The 24,608-nt window shown below is 34.8% G+C and overlaps 1 protein-coding gene across 1 annotated transcript in view; it reads left to right on the top strand.

Annotated features, from left to right (window-relative positions):
- Positions 1 to 23,598, top strand: part of LOC106883370 (uncharacterized) — a 232,059-nt gene extending 208,461 nt beyond the window's left edge. The window contains exons 6-9 of the mRNA XM_014934362.3: positions 1,749 to 4,216; positions 15,020 to 15,445; positions 20,878 to 21,086; positions 22,936 to 23,598. Coding sequence (XP_014789848.1) covers positions 1,749 to 4,216; positions 15,020 to 15,445; positions 20,878 to 21,086; positions 22,936 to 23,135 — 3,303 coding nt within the window. The 3' untranslated portion in view covers positions 23,136 to 23,598. The remainder of the gene's footprint in view (positions 1 to 1,748; positions 4,217 to 15,019; positions 15,446 to 20,877; positions 21,087 to 22,935) is intronic.
- Positions 23,599 to 24,608: the final 1,010 nt, after the last annotated feature.

Genomic DNA, 24,608 nt, shown 5'->3' with positions numbered 1-24,608 from the left:
GCTGTTTTCGTTGTATTAATGTTTGTTTTGGTGGGGACAGTAGAAGCGGTCGAGCTCATGTGATTTCTAATTTTATTCTGCTCATCCCTCATGCTGCAACTTTTGCTACTGTTGTTGTTATCTGTGATTTGTCTCTCGGCCATAGCAATTAGTGGTGGGAAAATAGTGTCATATTGGCTGTTCCAACAGCTTTCAGTTGCCTCGATTTGGGAAGCTGTATTGTTATTCTTTGTATTTAACTATTAAATTTCAAATTTTGAAACTCGAAATTCGCCCTTGAAAGGAGAATCTGCCGTCAAGCCATTAATACAACACATTTTAAACCACGAACAAGAGTCCTCTCTTTCCAAACAAATAATAATAATAATAATAATAATAATAATAATAATAATAATAATAATAATAATAATAATAACAATGAGCAAGGAACTACTCCTCAAGAGTGATGTGTTAAGAGTGTATGTAAAGAGGGAAGAAGGAGGTCGGGGATTGGTGTGTTGTGAAGGTCGTGTAAGGGAAGAGGGGAATAGCCTGGCTTGGTATGTCAAGAGGAGTAAAGAAGAAATTATTGAAGTAGTGAAAATGCAGGGAACCTAAAAGTGAACGAAGCCTTGTATCCAACACGATTTAAGAAAGACCAGAGAGAGCAGATGGAGAAAATTTGGCAGGACAAGAAAATGCAGTCAGTTCTTGAAGAATAAAGATGAGATTAATTGGAATAGTGCCTGGCAATGGCTGAAGAAAGGAGGCTCAAAAGGGCGCACTGAGGCATTAGTGTGCAGCGCTCAAGTTCAAGCTCTCAGAACAAACTATTCCAAATATCCCATTGGTAAAAACACTGACTCGCCAGAGTGTAGGATGTGCTCTGAGAAGAGAGAAAGTATAAGCCATATTGTCAGTGAGTGTCGTTAGCTCCCACAACGCGAATACAAAAGGCGACACGACAATGTGGCCAGATGTGTCCACTGGCTGTTGTGCGGTAAAGCAAACCTAGAGAGAGCCGAACAATAGTATGAACACAAGCCAGAGGGAGTAATGGAAAGCGTACATTACAAAATACTCTGGGATTTTAATATACAGACGGCCAGATATCGTGATAAAGAGGAAAAGAAGCAAAGATAATAGATGTTACAATACCAGGCGATTCGAGGGTGAAATGTAAGGAAACAAAAATGTGTGAGAAATACCAGCCATTGCGGGGCGAGATAGGAAAGTTATGGGTTATGAGGAAAGTATAGGTGATACCGGTAGTAATTGGAGCATTAAGAGCAGTTTCCAAGAGCTTTGTAAAACATACTAAGAATATTGGAGCTGCTGTCAGGATTGAAGTGATCCAGAAGACAGCGTTGTTGGGTACAGCTCGCATTCTAAGGAGAGTATTGTCTCTTTGAGTCACAGGAGAAGGCACTACTTGTAACCTTTGGTGATTTGTTATTGCCTGCTTTTAAGTAAAGAACAATCAGTAATTAAAAACTATCCGAGAGTCTTTCATAATAATAATAATAATAATAATAATAATAATAATAATAATAATAAACGATGATATATTAAATGACAGCAACAAAGCCGCCACATAAAAGCACTGCTAAGATAAAGGTTCAGAGGTGTCAAGTTTATTTGAAATGAAACTTCCATAATAACGAGCAAGTTACAGAGGTGTGTCATGTGCAATTATATATAAATAAAAATATTAGATCAATAATACTATGTACAATATTTATGGTCTATTTTTCTTTTCTTTTGTTCAGTGTTCAAATGTAAATACAATCAGCAATTCATCAAGTTCGAATGACAGTCCAGAAAGCTCCAGTTTGGCATCAAGTCAAGAAATATGTGTAACAACTGCAAGCAGTGTGACATCTGATGCTAGTGTTAGCACAAGTCCTGTTACAGTGGAAAATAGATTCTTTGAAACTGATCGACGAGATCCGAATTTGAGTAACCAAAAATCTGAAATGACAAAGCAAGAAAGATTAATCAAAAGTAATACACCAGAGAAGAATAAAGTCGAAGAGGTTAGTAAAACAGACAATGTAAAACAAAGTGATAGCAGTCCTCATACTAACAGTTGGAATGAAAGAAAATTAAGATATACTACAATCCAAGAAAAAGGAGAACCCACAATTGGACATAAGGAAAATATGAATACATACGAGAAATATCCTATATCTGCAGCATCGATTGCATCCAGTCTTTCAAATAGCAATGAAAACATCATAAAACCATTTCACCCAATCCCGTTATATCGCAGATCAAACCAAGATGCAAGAAACTCACCAAAATCAATGCTGAAAGCAACCGATAGTCCTTTGTTACAAGAAAAGTGCAATAATAAAGCGCTTCAGCAATGTACGTATGAAGAGGAAGAGTTTTATTCGGCTAACATGCATGATAAATTTTCCAGTTCAGATACAATTCCAATCGAGGAAAATAAATTTAATATAAATAGCAATCAAAACCAAGTCAACTCTCCATATATTAGGAAAAAAGAACAAGTGGTAAAAGTTAGACCGAAACCTCAAACTAGAACTTCCGTTGACAAGCTAGCAAAAAATGCAATTATTCAAAGTAACGAAAACTCTCTAAAAATTAAAAGGCCTGGCACACACTCTGAAAACAGCCTTGTTTCAGATATATCAAGTAAAGCAGGGAGCTTTACACCGCCAACTCCATTGAAACAAACAATTTTGAAAGGTAAATTAGAAAACAGTCCGGAATTAGTTTCTGAAGATTTTCCGAAAACGAAATCATTTCATCATTCACCCAATGATAAGCAATATTTAACTGTAAGCCCGAATAGGCATTTTAGTTCTGATTCACCTAGTTCAATACCATTCCGAAATATATCAGACGCCAGAGTATCTAGAGGAATTGTAACAAAACCTATACAAGAGCCAGTAATATTAAGTAACAAACAACTACTAAAAAAATTGCCTTATCCAGAAGCTGCTCCACTTAAAAATACTAGGATGTCGACAAGTGTACCAATTAGTCCTGTTCAAACACCAAAACGAGTAAGTCAAACAAGTGGACTTCAATCAGAAGGAAATAAGTCACCAATAAATAAACCAGAAGTGCCTTGTAAGACAAGCCATGTAATAAACACAAAGGGAAGCCGAATACCTATCAGCAAGTCAACACGCTCTGTTGCTTCACCACCAAAACCTAATCGGCTTGTTATGAACAGATTAACTAATCCCTATGGTGGCCTTAGGCCTTCGTCTGATAACACTTCAGCCCCTAGAAAGAATCTGCCACCATCAAATATCGAGAATGACATGCACCAACTATACCCAGAAAATTTAAGTTTAGTAACTGAACATCCTTTTCAATCGCCCCCGATTTCGGAAGTTACTCATAAGGAGAGTATCATGTTTAAAAAGCAACAAAACGGCAATGAATACTTTGAATCAACTGCCAGTGACCAATTCCCAGCAATGACGGCAAGGGAAAGCACGATGATGAATAGGAGGATATACATGGATGAAGAGGAAACATACAGTAGCTGCAGTATGAAACAAACAAATTTAGATGAAACTGAATCCTCAAAAGTGTCAAGTCGTGAAGAAATTCCCAAATCTCGCAACCATAACAGTTTCATACGATCGTCCAGCTGTGAAGTACAAGTCGGGTCTCCTACGAAGACATCGCCAACAACTAACTTTGCGGTAGCAATACCAATAGAGGCATCAACGGAGACATCACACACGAAATCAAGACCAAAAATGACGATAACAGAGACTTCAATGCATCAAGAGAATTATAATACTATTGACAGGAATTATCACGATACCGCTACATTACCTACTGGGTTCTACATGGCGATAGAAGAAGACAGAGGAAAACATAGGTCATTTAAGCAAGACGCTGCTGCTCAGACATCACAGTTGGATCTTTATGAAGAAAATTACAACAAATATTTTCAGGGTGGAAAAGAAATACTTGAATGCAGACAACATGATGCTGCAGCACAAACACATTTAGAGACAGAGGTTATCGAAAGATCACTGGAAGAGAATGGTACTGATACATTAATGTTTGAATTCGCATCAACTTCGTCTTTAACAGCCTCCCTTCCCACGAGTGCTAGACATCACATCAAAATGGGAGGAGCTTCATTAAAGACTCGACCTTCGTCAGAAATGGTGGAAATAAAACAACAGAAGTGCTGTAAAGCCAACCATTTTTACCAGAATCCCTTAGAATCTTCACGGTCGTAAGTTTTAAAAAATATCTTTTATTTAAAGGATAAAATGAACATACTTTTTCTCATTTTTAAATTACTGCTCCTCGTTATATTTGTTTGCATATTACAGTTTTAATTAACTTTATTAACTTTATTTTCCTCTTCCAGTTTCCTCTCCTCTTACTACTAGTTATTATTATTGTCATATTGTTGTTGTTGTGCCATTGTTGTTCTTTGTGGTGGTGTTGTTGTTGTTGTTGTTGTTGTTGGTGGTGGTGGTGGTGGTGGTGGTGGTACGTGATACTGTATTTTATTATTACGGTTGTTTGCCTTGAATGGTCACGTTTCACAAACTCAACTTGGAAGGAAATTCCGTCTAAGAATACTTGATAAATTAGAACTTTTAACCAACAAACGGAACGGACTTCGTAGTATTCAGTGATTGGGCTGGAAATATAGAATCGTCTTAACCTTTCTTTTTGAACCGTCGACATATTTTCGTACACTGGCCATTTAAATTATTTCTTGTACTAAAAACGATGAGCTGGCAACGAGGTGGCAGAATCATGAGCGCTTCAAGCAAAAATGCTTTCTGGCATTTCGTTCGGTTCTTTTAAGTTCTGAGCTCAAATCCTTCCGAGGTAAATTTTGTCTTTTCTCTTTTCAGTGTCGATAAAGGTAAGTACAAAATGAGCACTTGGGATAATGTAATCAAATAACCCGCTAACCATGAAAGAAATACTGGCCTTATGTCAAAATTTGAGAACATTATTTGAAATGCTAGACGTAATGGTAGTAGGAATGAAAACATTACCACTCCAAGTGTTTTAAAACACAATGGCAAGTTTGGAAAAATGATAACGTAAAGAAACAGACATACTATATACAGTTACATTTTAAGAGTCACAAAAAATTCAAATTATTTTACCAAGTAAAATTAGTAAGGACTAATTTACTAGGACCTTCAAATCCAGTGATAGGAAGGGCTGGCGTTACATTCAAGCCACAAACATGGCCTGAATACCTACAAGATAGTGAACTCTGTTAAAGGTATCTAAGAGTCTTGTGGTGTTTTTAACAGATTAAATCTATCACCTCAGAGTGCACGGACCCAGAGAAAATACTGCACATCCCGTACCAAAATACGTCTTTGATAAGAAGGATGTCTAACGGGCTAATTCTGGTGGTGAAGTCTGCATAAATAAAAGTTGCTAAATGTAAACGAGGCAATACAGAGGCCGACCCGACTTCGTACCCAAATGATGAGAAGTATTTGCAGTCAGACGGTCAGATGTTAATGGTGATGTGGTCGCAGAAATTGTCTGAAAGCTATGACTAGGTTCTTCTGCTTGTGTGGCAGGATGCAGATTCCTGTTTCCAGACATAGGGTCTTCCAGCAGTCACACTCTTGGTCCAGGGCTGCACTACCTTCTCCGGGCACTTGATATAGGCCTCCGTGTTAAGTCTGAGGTTGTGTAAGAAGATGAATGGAGGCATAACGTCGCCACCACTAGTGGTCACTCCGAACACACCATGACGTTGACAAGATGTTTGATTTTTATCACTCGCGGTCCATGTTTTGGGAACGCGGCAAGCCAACGGTTGTTCTGTGAGTTCACCATCCATTTGTATTGTTTGTATTGGAGCTTCCGGCACGAATGTCAAACAGTACAGCATGTCATTTCCAAATTTCTGACTGAGTAAATTGCATTATGGTGTTGTTTTTCTCAGAGACAGTGCCCAACTGACCCTACTATACTGTGTAGTCTTCAAAATCAAAAACAAATAATGCACATGCGTGAATTTAAAAATATAAAATGGCGACAATTTACCCATCACACCCTGTATGTGTGTGTGTGTATGCATGTATGACCTATTGTCGCTAAACATTCTCCAGGTATATATAATTCTGTCAAAACGCCTTCAAATCGCGCCATACAATATCTAGAAAAGAAGGACCAGTCAGAAAGAAATCTTTATGGGTGGATCACCATCGGACAAAGAACTTCCAAACCAGAGCTGACTGGTACTAAACAACAATAACATTTACTAAGAAGTGGACATTCCAATTTATTCCCCCTCCATCTCTTCATGTAAGACTTTAGAAAAATCAGACAAAATTTTATTGACAATCAGAAGATTTAATGCTATGTTTTTAAAGAGCAAACTGGAGGCGTTCTATTCTTCATCCAAAAGAAAATATACAAGCCAAAACAACCCCGGTTGATAGTTAGATCTGTGATACATTTATTAGCTAATGTACGATGGAATATCACTGTCGAGTGCCCAGTAGAAACTGGACAGCTGCATAGATGTCACTTACTTGCACACACAGCAGTTTAATCGATAGCTTACGTTTTTTTTTCAATTCATGTACAGTTTAAACTTAAACGTTTATCTAGCAGAGATGTTTCTAGAATTGTTCACGCTGCACGATGATATATATATATATATATATATATATATATATATATATATATATATATATATATATATATATATATATATATATATATATATATATATATATGGAGAGATCATGAAGATATATGTGGAGAGAACTTCCTCGTAGTTCCTCTACTTCGTAGTAAAACAGTCAAAAATATTTTAAATCAAACAACATCATCTTTAAACTGGAAATCCACATTGGATTATATGGTTTGAAATACACTACATAAAAGAACAGATTCGTGTGTGAAGCTGAGAAGCTGTGAAGCTGAGAAGCTGCGAAGCTTTTCTTTTTCTTTTTTTTTTTTGTCAATGATCTCTGCAGTGCACTTTTCGATATTAATTCTAAACTCCTCGGGATTTCTGGCTTTTGTAGTATCTCCAATGTGTCAATGAAAGTCGGTGTTTAAGTGCTGGAAATACTTCTGAAGTCATTATACACACTGCATTCAGTAATGCAAAGCACGAATACTGTGTTTGGCTCTGACAATAAACCCAGTACTCGATATCTGCATATTCTATTCGTTAAACTTACATAATTCCAAAGCATTTTTTTGTTTTTTTGCCTAAAGACATTTCCCCATTTCTCACTGTCGTCATTTGCCTTAAAGAATCTTTGTCACATACCTTTCGGATGATAAGCAGTCCTTAGTTCATTGCCCTGGTTATCAAACAAGTATACTTTCAAAACATCTATATCCTTCATGCAGAAATACCTCCCTATTACAAGAATTTGATTTATCTTTTATCTCAAAATATGCTGTCATATATTGCTAGCTGAAATGAATAAATGATATAAAAATTTGTTTTATTTTATCATAAGATACGGCAAAAGAGTTTGATTAAGGATGTGTGCGACACTGACCAGGAAATATGCGGCAAAGAAAGAAATGCTTATTATTATTACTATATGAAAACTCATAGCTTATTTCACTGGGTATGATGGAAAGTTTCAACTATCCACAACCAACAAACTAAGGTGGCATTTGTTTACTGATCAATCTTCAAGAACCCTGCGAAGAATTCTTGCAGTTCCAAGCAGTGCTGATTCTTGTAGGTGTTCTACCTTCACACTTACACCGATCATTTTCAGCCATGTTGGTAGTTGAGTACTGACACTTCCAAGTGCACCAATTACTATTGATATCATGTCTACTCCCTTCATTGACCACAACCTTCATATTTCCCACTTTAAATCGTCATAGTTGCTTTTTTTTTTTTCATCTTCCACATTGATCCTGTTGTCAGCGAGGCATTATCATACATGTTCTTCCTTTTTTATTCACCACAACCGGTATCCGATGTCTGGTCAGGTGATCGCACTGAATCATAGCATCCCACAACATTTTGCGGTTCTCATTTTCGGTGACTCCTTATGAATTTTCCTTATACCACGACTTTGCCCTTTGTAGGCCGTGATTTCCACAGAGCTCCCAATTGATGATTCTTGCCACACTGTCATGACTCCTCACACCACACATTCTGCATTTGTCGCTATTGGTAGTGTTGTCTATTCTGTACTTCATATAGTTGGTCCTTAACGCTTGTACCTCAGCTGCTCATATGAGTGCTTCTGTCTCTATCTTCAGGTCACTCCTCATCCATAGCCATCGGTCCTCTGTAACAGTCTTGCATTCATATCTCTTGCAAACTGACCATGCATTTTCTTTTTCTTCCATGTTTTTTCTTTTTGTTCATTTCTTGTTTAAACTTTCCTTTAGTTACACAATTTTCAGTTATGATGACGCCGGCCTTCTTCGTGTTTTAACAGTGGCTCCACGGCATTTTTATATGACACCGCAGGCTATTTTCCTCTGCTTCGATAAGTCCTGGCAACTGATCAAACCTCTCCCACCCTTTCTTCTGGAGAAGTACAGCGTATCGGTGTCACTCTTAGAGTAGAAGGCTCCGTGTACTGTCAACATTTTTCTGGTCTTGGTATCCATTGTCTTCATTTCTCTCTTTTGCCATTTTATAATTCCCGCTCCATACCGAAGTGATGCTATCACCCAGGTATTAACTACTTGGTTATTATTATTATTATTATTATTATTATTATTATTATTATTATTATTATTATTATTATTATCATTATTATTATTATTATTATTATTATTATTATTATTATTATTATTATTATTATTGTTATTATTAGTATTATTATTACCATTATTACGGCGGCGAGGTGCAGAATGCTTAGCAGTATTCACCCTTCACTAAGTTCTGAGTTGAAATTCTGCCGAGATCGACTTTGCCTTTCATTCTTTCGGGATCGATAAATTAAGTACCAGTGAAACACTGGGGTCGATGTCATCGACTAGCCCGCCCCCCCCCCCTCTCCAAAATGCCAGGCCTTGTGCCTTTAGTAGAAAGTATTATTATTGTTGTTGTTGTTGTTATTTGAATTTCATCCCATATTATTGAGTAATATCATTGTGAATTCCGATTCCAATGATGCCTACTTGTATCATAATGCTTTACGAAGCGTATGCATCATTTCAGCTCGGGCTTATTAGAAATTACGTTGTAAGAAATGTGTTGACAATAAATTATATTGAACTAGAATGTATTCATTCTAGTATATTTTACATACGCCACACTGCTACAAATACGTTTCTGATCGTGGTCGTCGTCGTTGTTGTAGTATACTTTGATCCAGCTATAATAAAAGGCATTCCAGCAATGACCATTCCCTCTTTTTGAGGTACGTGTAGGGAACCCATGATTATATTATGCAATGCGACCATTTTTAAGAGAGTCAAGTATAATCAATGAGAGATTTGGTTACTATTTCTAGGAGTTTGAGTAACCACATAGATGTTTTCTCACTGGCATGTTGTTGTTGATATTTATTCTACTAATGGTAGCTCAGTTCCATGTTATCCTTATTTCTGATGTTATTATTATTGTCAATGCATAGGATAACGAAATCGATTAAAACAGTTTGGTTGTTTTTCAAATACTGCGTTTAGTTACGTCTTTTTATCTTCTGAATTCAAATCCCGCCAGATTTGACTTTGCCTTTTATCCTTCCATGTTCCATAAAAATAAACAACAATAAAGTAATGACAGTAAATTTAATTGACTGACTAGAACCCCTCCCTTGAAATGTGTAGTCACGTGCCAGTTCTAAAGACCATTATTACTGCTATTGTAATTATGGATATTACGGCTCTTGAGAATGGTGAGTGTGTGCGTGTGTGTTTGTGTGTGTGTGTGTGTGTGTGTGTGTGTGTTTGTGTGTGTGTTTGTGTGTGTGTGTGTGCGTGTGTGTGTGTTTGTGCGTGTGTGTGTGTGTGTGTGTGTGTGTGTGCATTTTTAATTGCTAATGTTTCTGAACTACTCCTACTATCGGTAAAATGCAGGCGTTACTATCGTTACAATTCTTCAGCTACATCACCTGCTGCCTTTATTGGTGGTAGCAGTGTTTCTATATTTATAGCACTTGTAGGTAATGAAACAATCAGACTAGCTTGTTTATATTGCTATCAATGTTGCTGCTGATATTTCACATTTGTGTGAACTGGCCAGCTTGCATCTTACTCCTAAACTTATTTTTTCATGTCTACAGAGTCATTCAACCTGAAATCAAACGCTACCGCCTTAGCAAAAATAAAGGAGGCGTTGAATAATATATCCTTTATATAATTATTCAAAATTAAACACGGAATATTCTCAACTGAAATGGTTTTAATTATAGATCTGCTAGATCATAGCTGTCCGGGGGTTAAAAAGCACAAACTAAATTTAACGTGAACATTTGGGATCAGCAATTGTATTTTATCCTGAGCGGTAAAAACACTAAATTTTACTTTGTATAATTAAAATTTGCCCTGAATGGTTATTTTGTTACTTTCGTTCGTGGAAAAACGCTGAATCCCAAATAAAAATCTCAACGGGTATTAATGATAATAATTTGTCACTTGGATAGGCAACATATCTACGTTGGGTGGGCAAATGCTTGTGAATTTACTCATTATGTGTACATTGTATAATTTCACCACCACCCTCCCCATGGGACTGACAACCTCAATCTGCTCCGGCAGGATTAAAATTCATGACGAAGAGACAGAAAACTAAAGACGTACCAAGGTATTTGGTTGAGAATTTTACCATTTCTGCCATTACAAGTCATCATAATGTCCCTACAGATGTTTAACATTTATAAATCACCATAATCACAATTATTTCTAATACATGCACCATTTTATACATACATTATGGGGTAGATTATGGATAGATCAAAGGACTGCAGTAGTTAACTGACAGTAATTTTAATGATGTATGGAGAAGGTAAGATAAAATGGATCCCCCGCTGAACTAATAATTGCATTGCTTTTGTCTCGAACTTTGCAAACACTACTAGTTTCCGTAATGTGCTAGAGGATTTGTTGGAACAAACCATAACATCTGGCTCAAGAGAGGGTTAATGGAGCTGCAAGAACGAGCACTGAGAATGTTAGAAACATATAGCCCAGAGTTGCAACTCAACAAAGTTCGCGATTCTGTGGGAGTTTTGCTGCCTACATCGGTTGGTGGCCTCAGGCATCGTTGTTGGCATGATAGAAAGGGCCGACACACCTACAGAGTTGCTCCATCACCAGATGAAATATTGGCTCCATCATTTGAAGACAGTGTACAGCAGCACCCTCAGAACATGAGTGTTTACCCTAATTGGAAAAATAAGCACGAAGTTACATACTTTGCAGAAAATATAGACTATAAAGCTCTTCTTAGCACGAAAGCGGTACTAAATTCATTGATTCGAGAATAACGATCATCGACTTATTCAAAGCCATACCTAATAAGCATAATAAAAGTCCAGGCAATTTTTCAGCAAGCACAGCAAAATATCATCGACCAGAGGTCAAAGGAGGCTCTTGTCCATATGATGGCCTTCTTGCACCCAGCAAATTTCATCGAAAATTTACCGAGGGGTTCCGGAAAAAAGCTACACATCTTCAATATCTTAAATTTTGTATATGTTCTGCAACTTTACTTGCGTTTTATTCAGGTTAAGTGATTATTTCGGCAATGTTTACCGTCAAACTACTTTCGTTGTCAATAAAAATATGGTAATCTATTATATTTAACGTTTTACGAGAGATCTATGGTTAGATTATCGGAGCTGATGGTATTCTAAGGGGAACATATTGGCAATTTGATCTCTTCGTTTTGCTATAATCTTATTCCCTCTTTCCACTTACATCTATGGAGCCTATTAATTTGCACAAAACTCCATTCTATATACTAAACACATAATAAACACTTTTGGTATAATTAATATTAGTATTCATATTATGGTATTTTTATGTACCACCGTTACCATAATATTACTCCCTGGTACTAAGAATAGATAATATACACCGATGCATATGTCAGTACATTTACATAAGGGCAATACATAAAATCAAATATGTGCGTATGTGTTTGCGTATACATATATGTATGCATGTATGTATGTATTTATGTATGTATGTATGTATGCATGTAGGTAGGTATGTATGCATGTATGTATGTATGTGTGTATGTATGAATGAATGAATGTATGTGTGTGTATGGCATAAAATTAGAGCTTAAGCACTGTAAAACTATATCCAGTGAATGTAAGACCTCAATTATTAATATGTCGTTAATATCCGCATATTACTGCTTCAATGCAATAATCGTAAAGGGAATGAGTTTCCATATATATTAATATATATGCAGCTTATATGCACAGGAACATAACTACAACAGTGATCATAGATTTCACACAGAAACTGAATGCTTTTATAAGGAAATTATGAAATATCTGTGAAACGTATTCCATTCTCTCTCTCACTCTCTCTTTCACTCTCTCTCTCTCTCTCTCTCTCTCTCTATATATATATATATATATACACATATATATATATATATATATATATATATATATATATATATATATATATAGAGAGAGAGAGAGAGAGAGAGAGAAAGAGATGTATGTGTATGTATGTATGTATGTATGTATGTATATGTTCTTTCTCTTTCTAATTTAGATTAAGTTTTGACCGACCGCTTACTTGGTAGCAAGGTTGTGAAAGAAAGCATCTTGTTTTATTCATCATCCTTTAAATCTTAAGAGTGTCTGGCAGGATTTTTTAGTCCCAGATATCATGACCTTTTGAAGTGTATGAATTAAGGACTTACGTTTTCTGTCCAGAACCCAAGTTCAGCCATATTTCAATCCAGACGTGTTATTATGTATCTTGTTACTACAATGATAATAGGTATGAAGCTGAGAGTGCATCTTGGCTACTAGACATAAACTTCTTATCTGTGGTTCATCGATGTGCTCTTTTTGTTGTATATTTCTAAGTGCATTGTTGCCCAGAACGCAGTCGGTTTTCAAAACAGAACATATTTTTTCCTTGTGGTACCACACAACAATATCCAGTCAGTTTTAATTTTTAAGTTCCACCAATATTCTTCTAACCCATCGGTCTCAATATGGTCAACTTCGTCTGCAGCTGTTTTCTTTTTTATCATCCTGCTCCAGACTGTTCTGGCCACTGTATCATGCCTCATGGGAAGATAATATCTGAAAGACATTCTCTCATAGTTGGCAATAATATGGTTGATATCTTCAGTCTTGTTCTTGCATAGCCTACACTTGTCTGTCAATGTTTTCTGCGTTTTATGCTGTAAGCACTTGGTGGAGGTCTCTTATTCTTGAATTGTATGGAGGTAAACTTCAAAGTGGTAATGTCATAAAGTTGTCCGTACTCCATGCTAAGCTTCTAGTCCATTTATTTTTTTATTTTATTCTTCTGAATAGATTTTAACAATGCTCCTTGGAGAGATCACTTCATCAGCGCTTATTTCATACCTACCGTCAAGTTCATTGGCTATCCTAATTATATTGTTTCCTTCATGTTCACAAACCTGGACAACATAATTACTGGTCCCTTTCTTCTGTTGCAGATGTTGCTTCAGGGTCACAATCTGTGCATCATATGACATCAGTACAGATTTAAACCACGATCACTACCCTTGTGTGGGATGTATTTCCTGACTACATCTCCATTAATGTTGACGTATCCTGTAATACTCTTTTCTACTCTAGGCACAAGGCTCAAAGTTTTGGGGGAGGGTGCCAGTCGATTAGATCGACCCCAATACGCAAATAGTAATTAATTTATCGATTCCGAAGGGATGAAAGGCAAAGTCGACCTCGGCGGAATTGGAACTCAGAACGAAAAGACAGACGAAATACCGCTAAGCATTTCACCCGGCGTACCAACGTTTCTGCCAGCTCACCGCCTTCGTATCATGTAATACTGAGTAGTTTACGAGTTAGAATGTTTATCTCACTGAGTTCTTGTAGTGACCAGTTCAGGATAAACTTTGCAGTGAGGACAGATACTGCAAAGGTGTTGTCAGCAATATGCTTGCTGTAGGCTGAGAGATTTGAGGACTATGCTCCTTTTACTATATTGAGGTATTCATTCTTATGTATGTATGTATGTATGTATGTGCGTATGTATGTATGTCATTATTCAGTTTTATTTCAATATTTCTTGCCAATGAAGGAGCTGGTTTCTAACCTAGATTCAAGGCACCTTCGTTGACATTTCCACATCAGCAGGGTGTTTTTTGTATATATGTATGTACATGTGCAGATTTATGTTTTGTTTTATGTATGTACATGTGCAGATTTATGTTTTGTTTTATGTATGTACATGTGCAGATTTATGTTTTGTTTTATGTATGTATTCTCAGGCATGTCTGGACATACTCATATATACTTAAATGATAATTTAAGCCTAATTTCTCAAGATTGGTATTTAGGCAGTGTATTACATTTCCCAGTGCCCCAATGATTATAGGTATAAACGTGGCTTTGTAATATGTATAGAATTGCTGTAGATTCCTCAATAGTTCAGCGTGGTTTATTTTTATTTTTCTGATGTATGCATGTATGTATGAATATATATGTATGTATTTATCTATGTGTGTATATATATATATATATATATATATATATATATATATAAATGTGTGTGTGTGTGTGTGTGTGTGTGTGTGTGTGTGTGTGTGTGTGTAATATTATAGAAAATACATTCAGACGTTATTTCAGTTCGTAACGTGGAGGAACGCAAAATATATTTCTCGCTGTTACCACCATTGCTTAAAATGCATTCACGGATTAGCATTTAGGACTGTTTCTTGTTTCACAGCAAACATAAGTTGATTATTATTTTTTTTTTTTTTTTTGTATTTTGTATCTATGCGTATGCTTTTTGAAGTGTTTGAGGTATGAAAATATCTTTACGGGTAAAGTCACTAAGTATTGCGTCTATGTCATTTTCAATTGCATGCTGTGTGATAAACATAATGGTTTTTGTTTTTAATTTACAGATATGACCAGATACAACAGATCGTATTTATGGAAGAAGGTCAAGCACGTTTATATGATTTAAAGCCAGTCTCTTGTCAAAATGTTCATATTATATCACCTAATAATAAATCGTACGTAAGCAGTTATTGCAGTGCTAATTCACAGGAATTTCCCATTTCTGCTGAACAAAACGTAATGAAACCGTCTTATATTGATCAGAGTCAGACAGTCTTTCCTCGATCTGAGCTAAAAAAAAAACTGTCCAACAGTTTAGCTTCTGGTTTGAATGAAAGCTTATATAGTAGCAGCGATAGTTATATTTTCCATAGTAACAATTCTCTGAAAGAGACGACATATTCAGAATTTGAGCCGAGAAGACGCAGGACTGCATCATTATCAAATATTGAATATGAAAGGAGAATGGATTGTCGTAAAAATCAAAAAAGGTAAATATATAAGTATATTGAAATTATTATACAAAAATGACTAATGACTTTAGAGTGAAGTATATATTTTTTCATGAAAAAAATAATTACGCTTTTTCTGCATACTAAACTCATATGTAGTGTTTACAAGAGTTGCTAATAAGGATGGTAGTTCAAGATCTAAGCTTCCAGCTAACCATGGTCATCTGAGGACTAATGGTATTAGAATGGAATATTTATATGTATCAGCATGACAAATTACAAATAAAACTCACACCGAATGCTGCAATCTTAACTCGAATGTAGTATTTATAAAGGTTACTAGTGAGGATTGTAGTTCGGGATGTAAGCTTCCAGCAAACTGGACATGATATTATTTCGGTCAGCAGTTGAAGCTATTTAACTTCCCGTGAGTTTTTATTTTCAATTAATGTCCAATTCATAGTTTTGCCTCTTAAAATATTGGTTCTATATGACTTGTCAATCAGAATGAGAAAAACTATCTTAGCCCTGATAATATTGAATTAAGAATATAAAGAAGTTACTCTACTGCTTTACCATTTATACCACCAGTGCCCAATTATAGTATATCGGTTTTCCGGAATTATTCCTGACAAACAGAAATAGTTAATGTAAGTTAAGCCGTTCTGCTTCTGCTTTTCCTACATTTCCTCTATGAAATACATTACCTTTTTACATATGTTTTAAGGCTTTGTAACGCTTTCTGGAAAATCAAAATACTCCAATTTCATATTTGTCTCTTCGGTAAAACTATTGTTCCTTATGTCAAATGAAATGATTCTCAGTAGCTGAAATATTGATTATTTCTTCAAGCAGTACATCTTTAGGAAAGAAAAAAAGGTATTAGGGTATGTTTGACACATTATGAATGGAATGCGAAACAAATGCATAAAAATGGCTACAGATTCAATAGAGCCTTGGGAATCCCCCAAAGTCACCTCTTTTCTGAATAGAAGAAAGAAAATATAATGGTCAAACGTTCATACCTTTTTTGGAAGTTGGTAGTGACTTATCTTTTATCTTTTACTTGCTTCAGTCATTAGACTTCGGCCATGCTGGAGCACCACATTGAAGGGTTTTAGTCGGACAAATCAACTCCAGGAGTTTTATTTAAAAGCCTTGTAATTATTTTATGGGCCTTTTTTTGCCGAACCGATACGTTATGGGATCGCAAATACACCAACACCAGTGTATTTTGTCCACCACCCACAACCGGTGGTGGTGGACAAACACAGACATAAATACAAATGCGCACGCGCGCGACGGGATTCTACGCAGTGGGGCTGAACCCAGAACGATGAATTGAGAAATTAAATTAATTTCGACAGGGAATAAAACAGGGCGGTGATTTGTATCCAAATCTATCTAACGCATGCTCTTTGGCGTTCAATATTTGCTATACTATTCAACATCATGATCTGCTGGTAATTGATTTAAAGACGTGAACAACCTGATATATAGTATCAAATGCACTCAGTTGAAACATTCTCAATAAGAAAATTGTGCTGTCAACCTTAATGCGATCCTGTAATTTTATTTAATAGCGTGAAATATCTTGACATCTTGCCGCTATAATTTTACTGTAAGTTTTGAAATTACAATTAATGGAACCAGTTAATAGCATTAAAGGACAAATATTACTTTTAAAAGCGAATTTAAAACCTGGTAATAATTTATTCAAATTATCGTATTATAAATAAAAATATTAAAGTATGTTTCTATACTATATGCAATATTTTTACTCTCGTTATTAAAATGTCTGTACTGTATTAAATATTATGCTTGTATGAGGAATTACATTATAATTTATACCTTTGAATATTATACTTCTAGTTGTTGATAACCGGACGCATGCAAGCATGTGTAGCTAAGAACTTCCATCCAAAACCGGATGATAATTTATTCAAATATAAAATAATATGTTTCAACAAGATGCAATGTTTTTTAGCCATTATTAGAGTTTGTACTTTATCTAATATTCTTTTGAGATGAGGAATAATATGATTTACGCCGATGAATATTAAATTTCTTTTCCTGGCCAGCATGTAGCTAAGAATTTCTTTTCTCAACCACAAGACCAACGTAAGCCAATCTACAAAATAGGTACTTAATAGGTACTTAATAGATACAAAATAGGTACCTAATAGGTACAAAATAGGTACAAAATAGGTACAAAATAGTTACTTAAGCAAATTAGTTTGGGATTTAAAAAGCGTGAATTTTTAGGCCCAATAAGTGTAGTGATGATAGGAAAGGGCAAACGTTGACACACTAAATCTGTCTTCAATAACACAACGCTTAAATTACCTTACATGATTACCACACTAACACAACACACACATACACACACACACACGCACACATCTATCAGTGATTTAAGTCCTCATGCCAAAATCACTTATTTACATACACATAGATACGCACATGTCTGCCTATTTCACACAAAATATATGCACACGCTCCTGAAAACATATATAACAGATTATACCTTCATACAATTTATATTACCTCCTTTTGTGAACTCTTGATACTGAACACAACTGTCTCATAAAATTTTAGACTTCTCATAACCGCATGTGGATTAACGGGTCTCTTATTTCATCTATTATTCCCCCCCCCCACTCTCTCTTTCCAATGAATGAAAGATAAGTCCAAAAATCAAACATTTTTCTCTATCACAAATTCGACATCAAACCAATAGAATATTTTATCTGATGTGATGTGTTGTTCTTATTCCATGGATACGTCTTACGCTGCTGTATATCAACGAAAAATAAGACAAAATAAAAAATAGAACTTTGTACTACAGGTTCAGCCTGGAATGTACGTATATTCCCTTGTCACTCTTGCCAATGCAAATACAGTGAATTAGTGATTGGCCAGCAGGAAAACAAGAAGTCAGTGATGCTCCTCTCGGTAGAATACGATATAAAATTAAGAATGATGAAATAGAAATTTGTTTTATATAGTGATACATTTTACATAGTGATGAAACTATATACAGTAGTTAATTAAGTATTGGTGACATTTACCTTTATTTTAAAAAATACGAATCAGTAGTCAAGAAATCCTAAGAATTTCGTAAAATATTAAACTTTTCTGTGTTTTCGAAATGCTGGGCTTACTGTAAAATTCAAAAGTTATCAAATATACAAGGCTTCCATTTCAGATGAAATATTTTAGTATCTTAGAGAATTTAGAATTAAACTAAATATTTGTTAACTAGTTACTTAACAGATTTAAGCAAATGATAAAAAGCTGCGGAAAAATTCAGAGGTCCCTTTATAAAGCATCTACATGGGTTTTCTTAGAGAAGCTTCATTGGTCTGCATTACAGTTAGGTTTTTCTACTTAGATGAAACCCAAGAATGGTTCCAAAAATCTTTATTTCTGTTTCTGAGAACTAAAAGAAGGATTGCATGTACATTTACGTGTTGTACACCATTTCGCAGCAAAGCACAGCAATGAAACGCTGTTATATGGACTGATAGTGCTAGGATGTTTAATTTCTAGCTTATATAGTTTCTAATAAATAAAACAAAATAAATATCGGTTGTTAGAATTGCTCGAAAAGTCTGGAATACACGAAGAATGGTGAGAAAATTAAATATTCGGTAATTTGCTCCACAAATTTTAAAGAATTTAAATAAATATAAAAGACGCAAAACATTATGAGCAAACAAACAAGATTTCTCATTATATGGTATCTAGGAGATATTTGTCAAGAACACAAGCAATGACAACAATTTCTAAATTATATTAATGAAATTAAATGAAAAGTCCCACATGAAAATGGAGGAAAACATATCTTACTTCTCTTGAAAGTAAAATATTTTTTCCGTCATAGATCGCAGTTAAACGCTATTCAATGCTTTCATCAGTAACGTTATTAAATATATTACTGAAAGTGTGTTTTTACAATATATTCCGAATAATTAAAACTTGTCTAATTTCTGATAAAGGACATTAGAACAATGCAAACGGTTGGAAATAATGGATACTGATTGCAAAGAAAATATAACGAGTCTTAAATAAATTTTAGCTACAGATTTGTTGGACAGAAAAAGCTTAGTCACCGACAATATATCATGATAAGTTTGTGTGAGAATGAAATCAGTTGCTTTCAGGTCAAAAGCAGGAGAAATTGTATTAATGAGAATCAGAATTTAGGAAGCTATGATTAACAAACCAAACAGAGTGAATGGGATTATTCTCATACTAATTTATTGAATCGTGACGTATAAGGTATTAGTACCGAAAATAATGCTAAAGTCCTTACTAAGAGCAGAAAACAAATAGATTCCGACAAACTAGAATTACTCCGGCAACAATCACATGAATTGCGAATTATTCTAAATAGCATTTGGCTTTTATTAACAAGCAAAGCATGTGTTCATGACTCCATAATCTGATTCATATCACAGCTTCGAATTTCTGTTTGTATATTTCAATTTAATGATAGAGTCGAATATATCTTAGTTTTTCATTCTATTCCCTTGTCCAAATACCAGAAAGTTTATTCTCTGTTGTTCTTGGAAGCTGCAACACAATTATTATCTCGACGTAAGCATCATCTAAGGCATATTCTTATAAAATAGAAATGAAATATCCATACACATGTTAAATAGTGGTCGATGGATATTGTTTAGTCTAAAATATTCAAAAGAGATGGATTTCTTATGTTTCCATGGAGAATATGTTAAACTGTATAGCGATCCATTACTAGATTTACTGTTATAGTCAACGTTTTATGCTATTATTAAATTTTGCAATGCATTTATACCATCGTAACTATGGCGATACAGCTACAGAAATATTTTGTTAACTGTTCCCTTTTTTCTGATGCCTTCTCCGCCATATGGCTAAAATCTGTTTCATCAGATTTATCCAATATAAGGTCAAAGTTCATATCCCCCTTTATTTATTTCAGAGCGGAGCATTGAGATAAACTATAAATATTTCAAGAGGAAATTTCATTAAATTTATTTTCGTCGTATCAGTAGCGATTAAATAATTAGGAGCATCTGAATGCCACAATATTGATAGGTATTAATGTCCCAACATTTCGTTGTCCCCGCTCCTTGTCAAAAAAGTGACTGTCAATGCGTGCTACAATTACTGTTCTGTACAGAGTAAACTCCTGACAAACATAGATCACAACCTGGTTTCTATTCCAAGTCGAAAGTATTCAATTTCTTCAAATACCATTTAGAAGAAATGTACGATACACCCGCCTTACAGAACCACATAGCGATAGAATCCGGCTCCAAAGTGCAAAAGAAACAGATATTAAACAAAGCTTCCAAATGATCAATATATCCATATTATCATATTAAAGTTATTACATAACTGAAACTTAGAGTATTCAGTTACAGAAATGAAATTTTGTTATAGTCAACATATTTCAATGAGATCTTTTTTATTATTTCCAGATCAAGAATATCAGCATTCTTTGACAAATTTCAACGAAAAAAGAAGCCATCAATACTTGCGAATGATGTAGATGTACCAACTCACTTCAGAGTAATTGGACGCATATTAGAGATGTGTTTAGATGGTACTCGCATCATTGAGTTGACACAGCCACCTCATGGCCTTTGCGGTATTTACATGACACGTGTTAAACACAATCTTGGCTATAGTAAGTTATAAATTGTATTGTTGATTTTGTGTAATTCTAATTCAATCACAAATGGTAAAAGAGAAAGCATTGTTCTCGTAAATTTAATTAGCATTTAGAAATATTGAAGAATGTTTAAGCTATTACTGAGATTAGCTATTTCGAAATAGGTCTGATTAAAGCGATTATTTTCCACCCTAAATATAGTTGAATGTTAATATTTCTAATAAAGAAAAGCTAGGTAAGTATCTATAACAGATAGGGACGATGCTCAAAATAAGAGCCTAAAGAAAAGAACTTATAGTCGAGATCGAGGGTGAAACTACAATGTTAAAAACTAAAAGATATCAATAGATTAGAGTGAAGCTGATGATAAGGTTTGAAGTACTACTGGGCGAAGAAATGTTTTGGAAGTTTTTCGGCAAAGGAAGGTTTTCGATCAAATCTTTGTTCTGGATTTAAATCAGATTTTCTGTTAATGAAACAGTACTTCGTGTGTGGGAGGCATTATGGAGTTATAAGGATTTTGGTGTGAAATTGAAGATCTGACAGGGAATATCCGGAATCTAAAATCATTTACAATTTGCTGATCAATAGACATATTCATACAAAAAATGGAAATTGAGACATGCACGCATTGTAAAACGAATCGAATGCTGAACTCACAACTTACGTAACTGAAGATCGCACAACTTATATCAGAAATTCTACTTAAAATCTATGTGCAAATGGTCACTATGCTTGCATTAGAAATCTAGATCCTAGAATAACAGGAAATGATTATATATGTATGTAATATCCTCCATTATTGAAGGAAGAAGATTGAGAATAAGACGGGTAATCACTACATAATTAGAAAGAGGTTTGTTTCAGGTGAAAAATCATAGTCTTTCTATGCATAATTTGAGCAAGCTGCAAAGGCATTTAAGAAAGACGTTCATGAAATTATTGTATAGAAATACAGAGCAAGTAAATGCAAAATGTGCTGGGTATCAACTATCTGGAGGATACAAGATATCCAATAGTTTTCTGATGAGACAGTATCACAAATAATCAGTAACAATACATGTTTTCACAAAAGAACTGTGTACCAAACCATAACAAAATGTGACTTTGTCTTTATTGAACAACACAGTAAAAGAGTGAATTTCGACTAAGATATTCTACAGAACGTTCTAGAAAACAGCTGGCAAAAATATTTCTGGATTCCATTGTTTAAACGAACAAGCGCATTAATATCCATTTTAACAATGCAAAACAAGCAATAAGCGATCAATTTTTATAAATGAGATTAGATTAGATCAAAGCCCTCAAGTAAACTGAAGACGTGTGAGACTAGTAATATTTAATTAAGAGGATGAATGACAAAAAACCTTCTATTCTACCACGAACAACTACAAATGAAATCCACGGCCAGCACAATACTCAAATATTTCATACGAAAATGGTTAATATCCTAAATTGCCACTTTCATACGTTTTCAAACCTGGTGACGAAAATAATTTTCTCGGCTTTCTGGAGCCATCTTTTACATTGCGATTGCTTAAACAACGTATTATATTGGCATGGCATGAATGTGAATATAAAGAATGACTAGGATTTTATGTCTTTGTTACCATAGAGATAAAAAACAAAATGATTAGAAATACTGTATTCAGCAAAGCTGAAAGTTTAATCCAACAGACTAAATACACTATCTACATAAAAACAGAATGGAAATAGTTTGCATTCTAGTTTTTAGAGTAAGATATACGAGTATTCGGAATATTCAAAAATTTTGAAAACACTTTTTCTATAATGTTTGTGTTTAATATAAAATCTTTGTCAGTGTATCTTTGTCATATTTTAATTTTATATTTTTCTCTTCCAGGTATATATGTATCACGATTTAGTGATGGTTATCCTGCTAAAATGTTTGCAGGTCTTTTAGGCATCGGTGATGAAATACTTGAAATCAATGGCATATCCACAGGTTGCATGACTGTAGAAGATGCACATGATATGGTTGCATCAAGTGATAAACTCATACTTCGAGTCTTACCAAATAGAAATACATACAGAACGACTTAATGTGAGACTGTTTCTCCAGAACTGATATTGTAAATACATTGACTTAGTCATGGACACAGAGTATTGGCGAGAGAGAAGAAAAGTGACAATCAACGAGAACGAGCGAAGACAAAAGTCATTGTCAAGAACAATGTATATTTGTTTTTCCTACAATTGCCCTGGGGACGCATTTTTGTATATGTAGCAGAAATATATTCATTGACTAATGTCGTTGTAAATATTCAGCATCATATTTCTCAGGCTGCAACCCAGGAGAATATAAATAAATTTTGTGTATATATACATTATATTTTATTTTTTCGTTTTACAAAATTCACTCAGATGATATAAATCCTGCACAAAATTAGTGATAATTTTCAATATTGGACATTAAATATTATAATATTTAACGTTCTTCTTGCTTGACATTGATGGTCCTATAATATTCAGTAATAAATATTATAAAGCTTTAGCGATTAAATCATTCTCTCTTCCTCTTCCTTTCTTTCTTTCTCCTAAAAATACCCAATATGTAATTATTATGGGGCTTCCAGAAACAAGAAAAGGTAATGAATTGTGAATCATTGTTTTCCCTAATCTGATCGTATTAACCAACCTCAGACCATTGGATATAAAATACATGACAGGCTAAAAAGATCTACATGCGATATACCTCTAAATGTGATCCGTATCTGCCTGCACCTGTCCTATTGACAAAGTGAAGCATTGATGATAAAGGGGTTTATGATTAACATTGGCACTTTAAAATACTATAATGCAGGACCAACAGCATAAAACCATGAAAAATAGTTAAAGAAACTCCATATGAGTATGTTAGCAGTAGACTGGCAGAGCCTTAAGTGCTGGATAGATTACCTCGTGGTAGTTGTTCAAACATTTCGCATCAGGTGTTTAAATCCCACAAAGATCAACTTTTGTTTTCATCCTTTCCAAGGCAATTGATAAACGGAACGGTAAGAACGTAGAAATGGACATCTTGTGGTATTTGTTCCGGTTGTGTGCATTCTGCGTTCACAACTCACCACGGTTTATTTGGGTAATACGTTTATTCCGTCACTTACGAGGGGTGCAGAAAAGTTTCTGGCTTTGAGTAAAAGAAAATACAGGAGGATCAGTTAATCATGATTTTCTTCTCAGATTCACACACTTATTGCAGAGTCCCTCCAATTTTTTTATAAGCCATGTAAAAGAACTCAGGAATTTGGGCCTCCAGCCAGACCTTTCCCGATACTCTTAAAGCCAGAAACTTTTCAGCACCCTTTCGTACTTTCACGCCACCACCTGAAACCTTAGGTGCTTTTAGCAGAGATCATTTTGTTACAAGTATTTAGACCAGATCTCCGGGCTGGGAATACCATTGCTGTTCCGTACCCACTGTCTCAAAGGCCCTGTGAAAGATCATGAACACTCCTTACTAAATTATGAAAATAAAAGATTTAAAATATATATAATTCATACAAAGCTATTTCCTAA

This window comes from Octopus bimaculoides, chromosome 2, assembly GCF_046866305.1.
Source record: "Octopus bimaculoides isolate indiv1 chromosome 2, ASM4686630v1, whole genome shotgun sequence".
NCBI classification, from domain to species: domain Eukaryota; kingdom Metazoa; phylum Mollusca; class Cephalopoda; order Octopoda; family Octopodidae; genus Octopus; species Octopus bimaculoides.
Note: the sequence above shows the minus strand (reverse complement) of the source record. Positions and strands in the feature narration are given on the sequence as shown.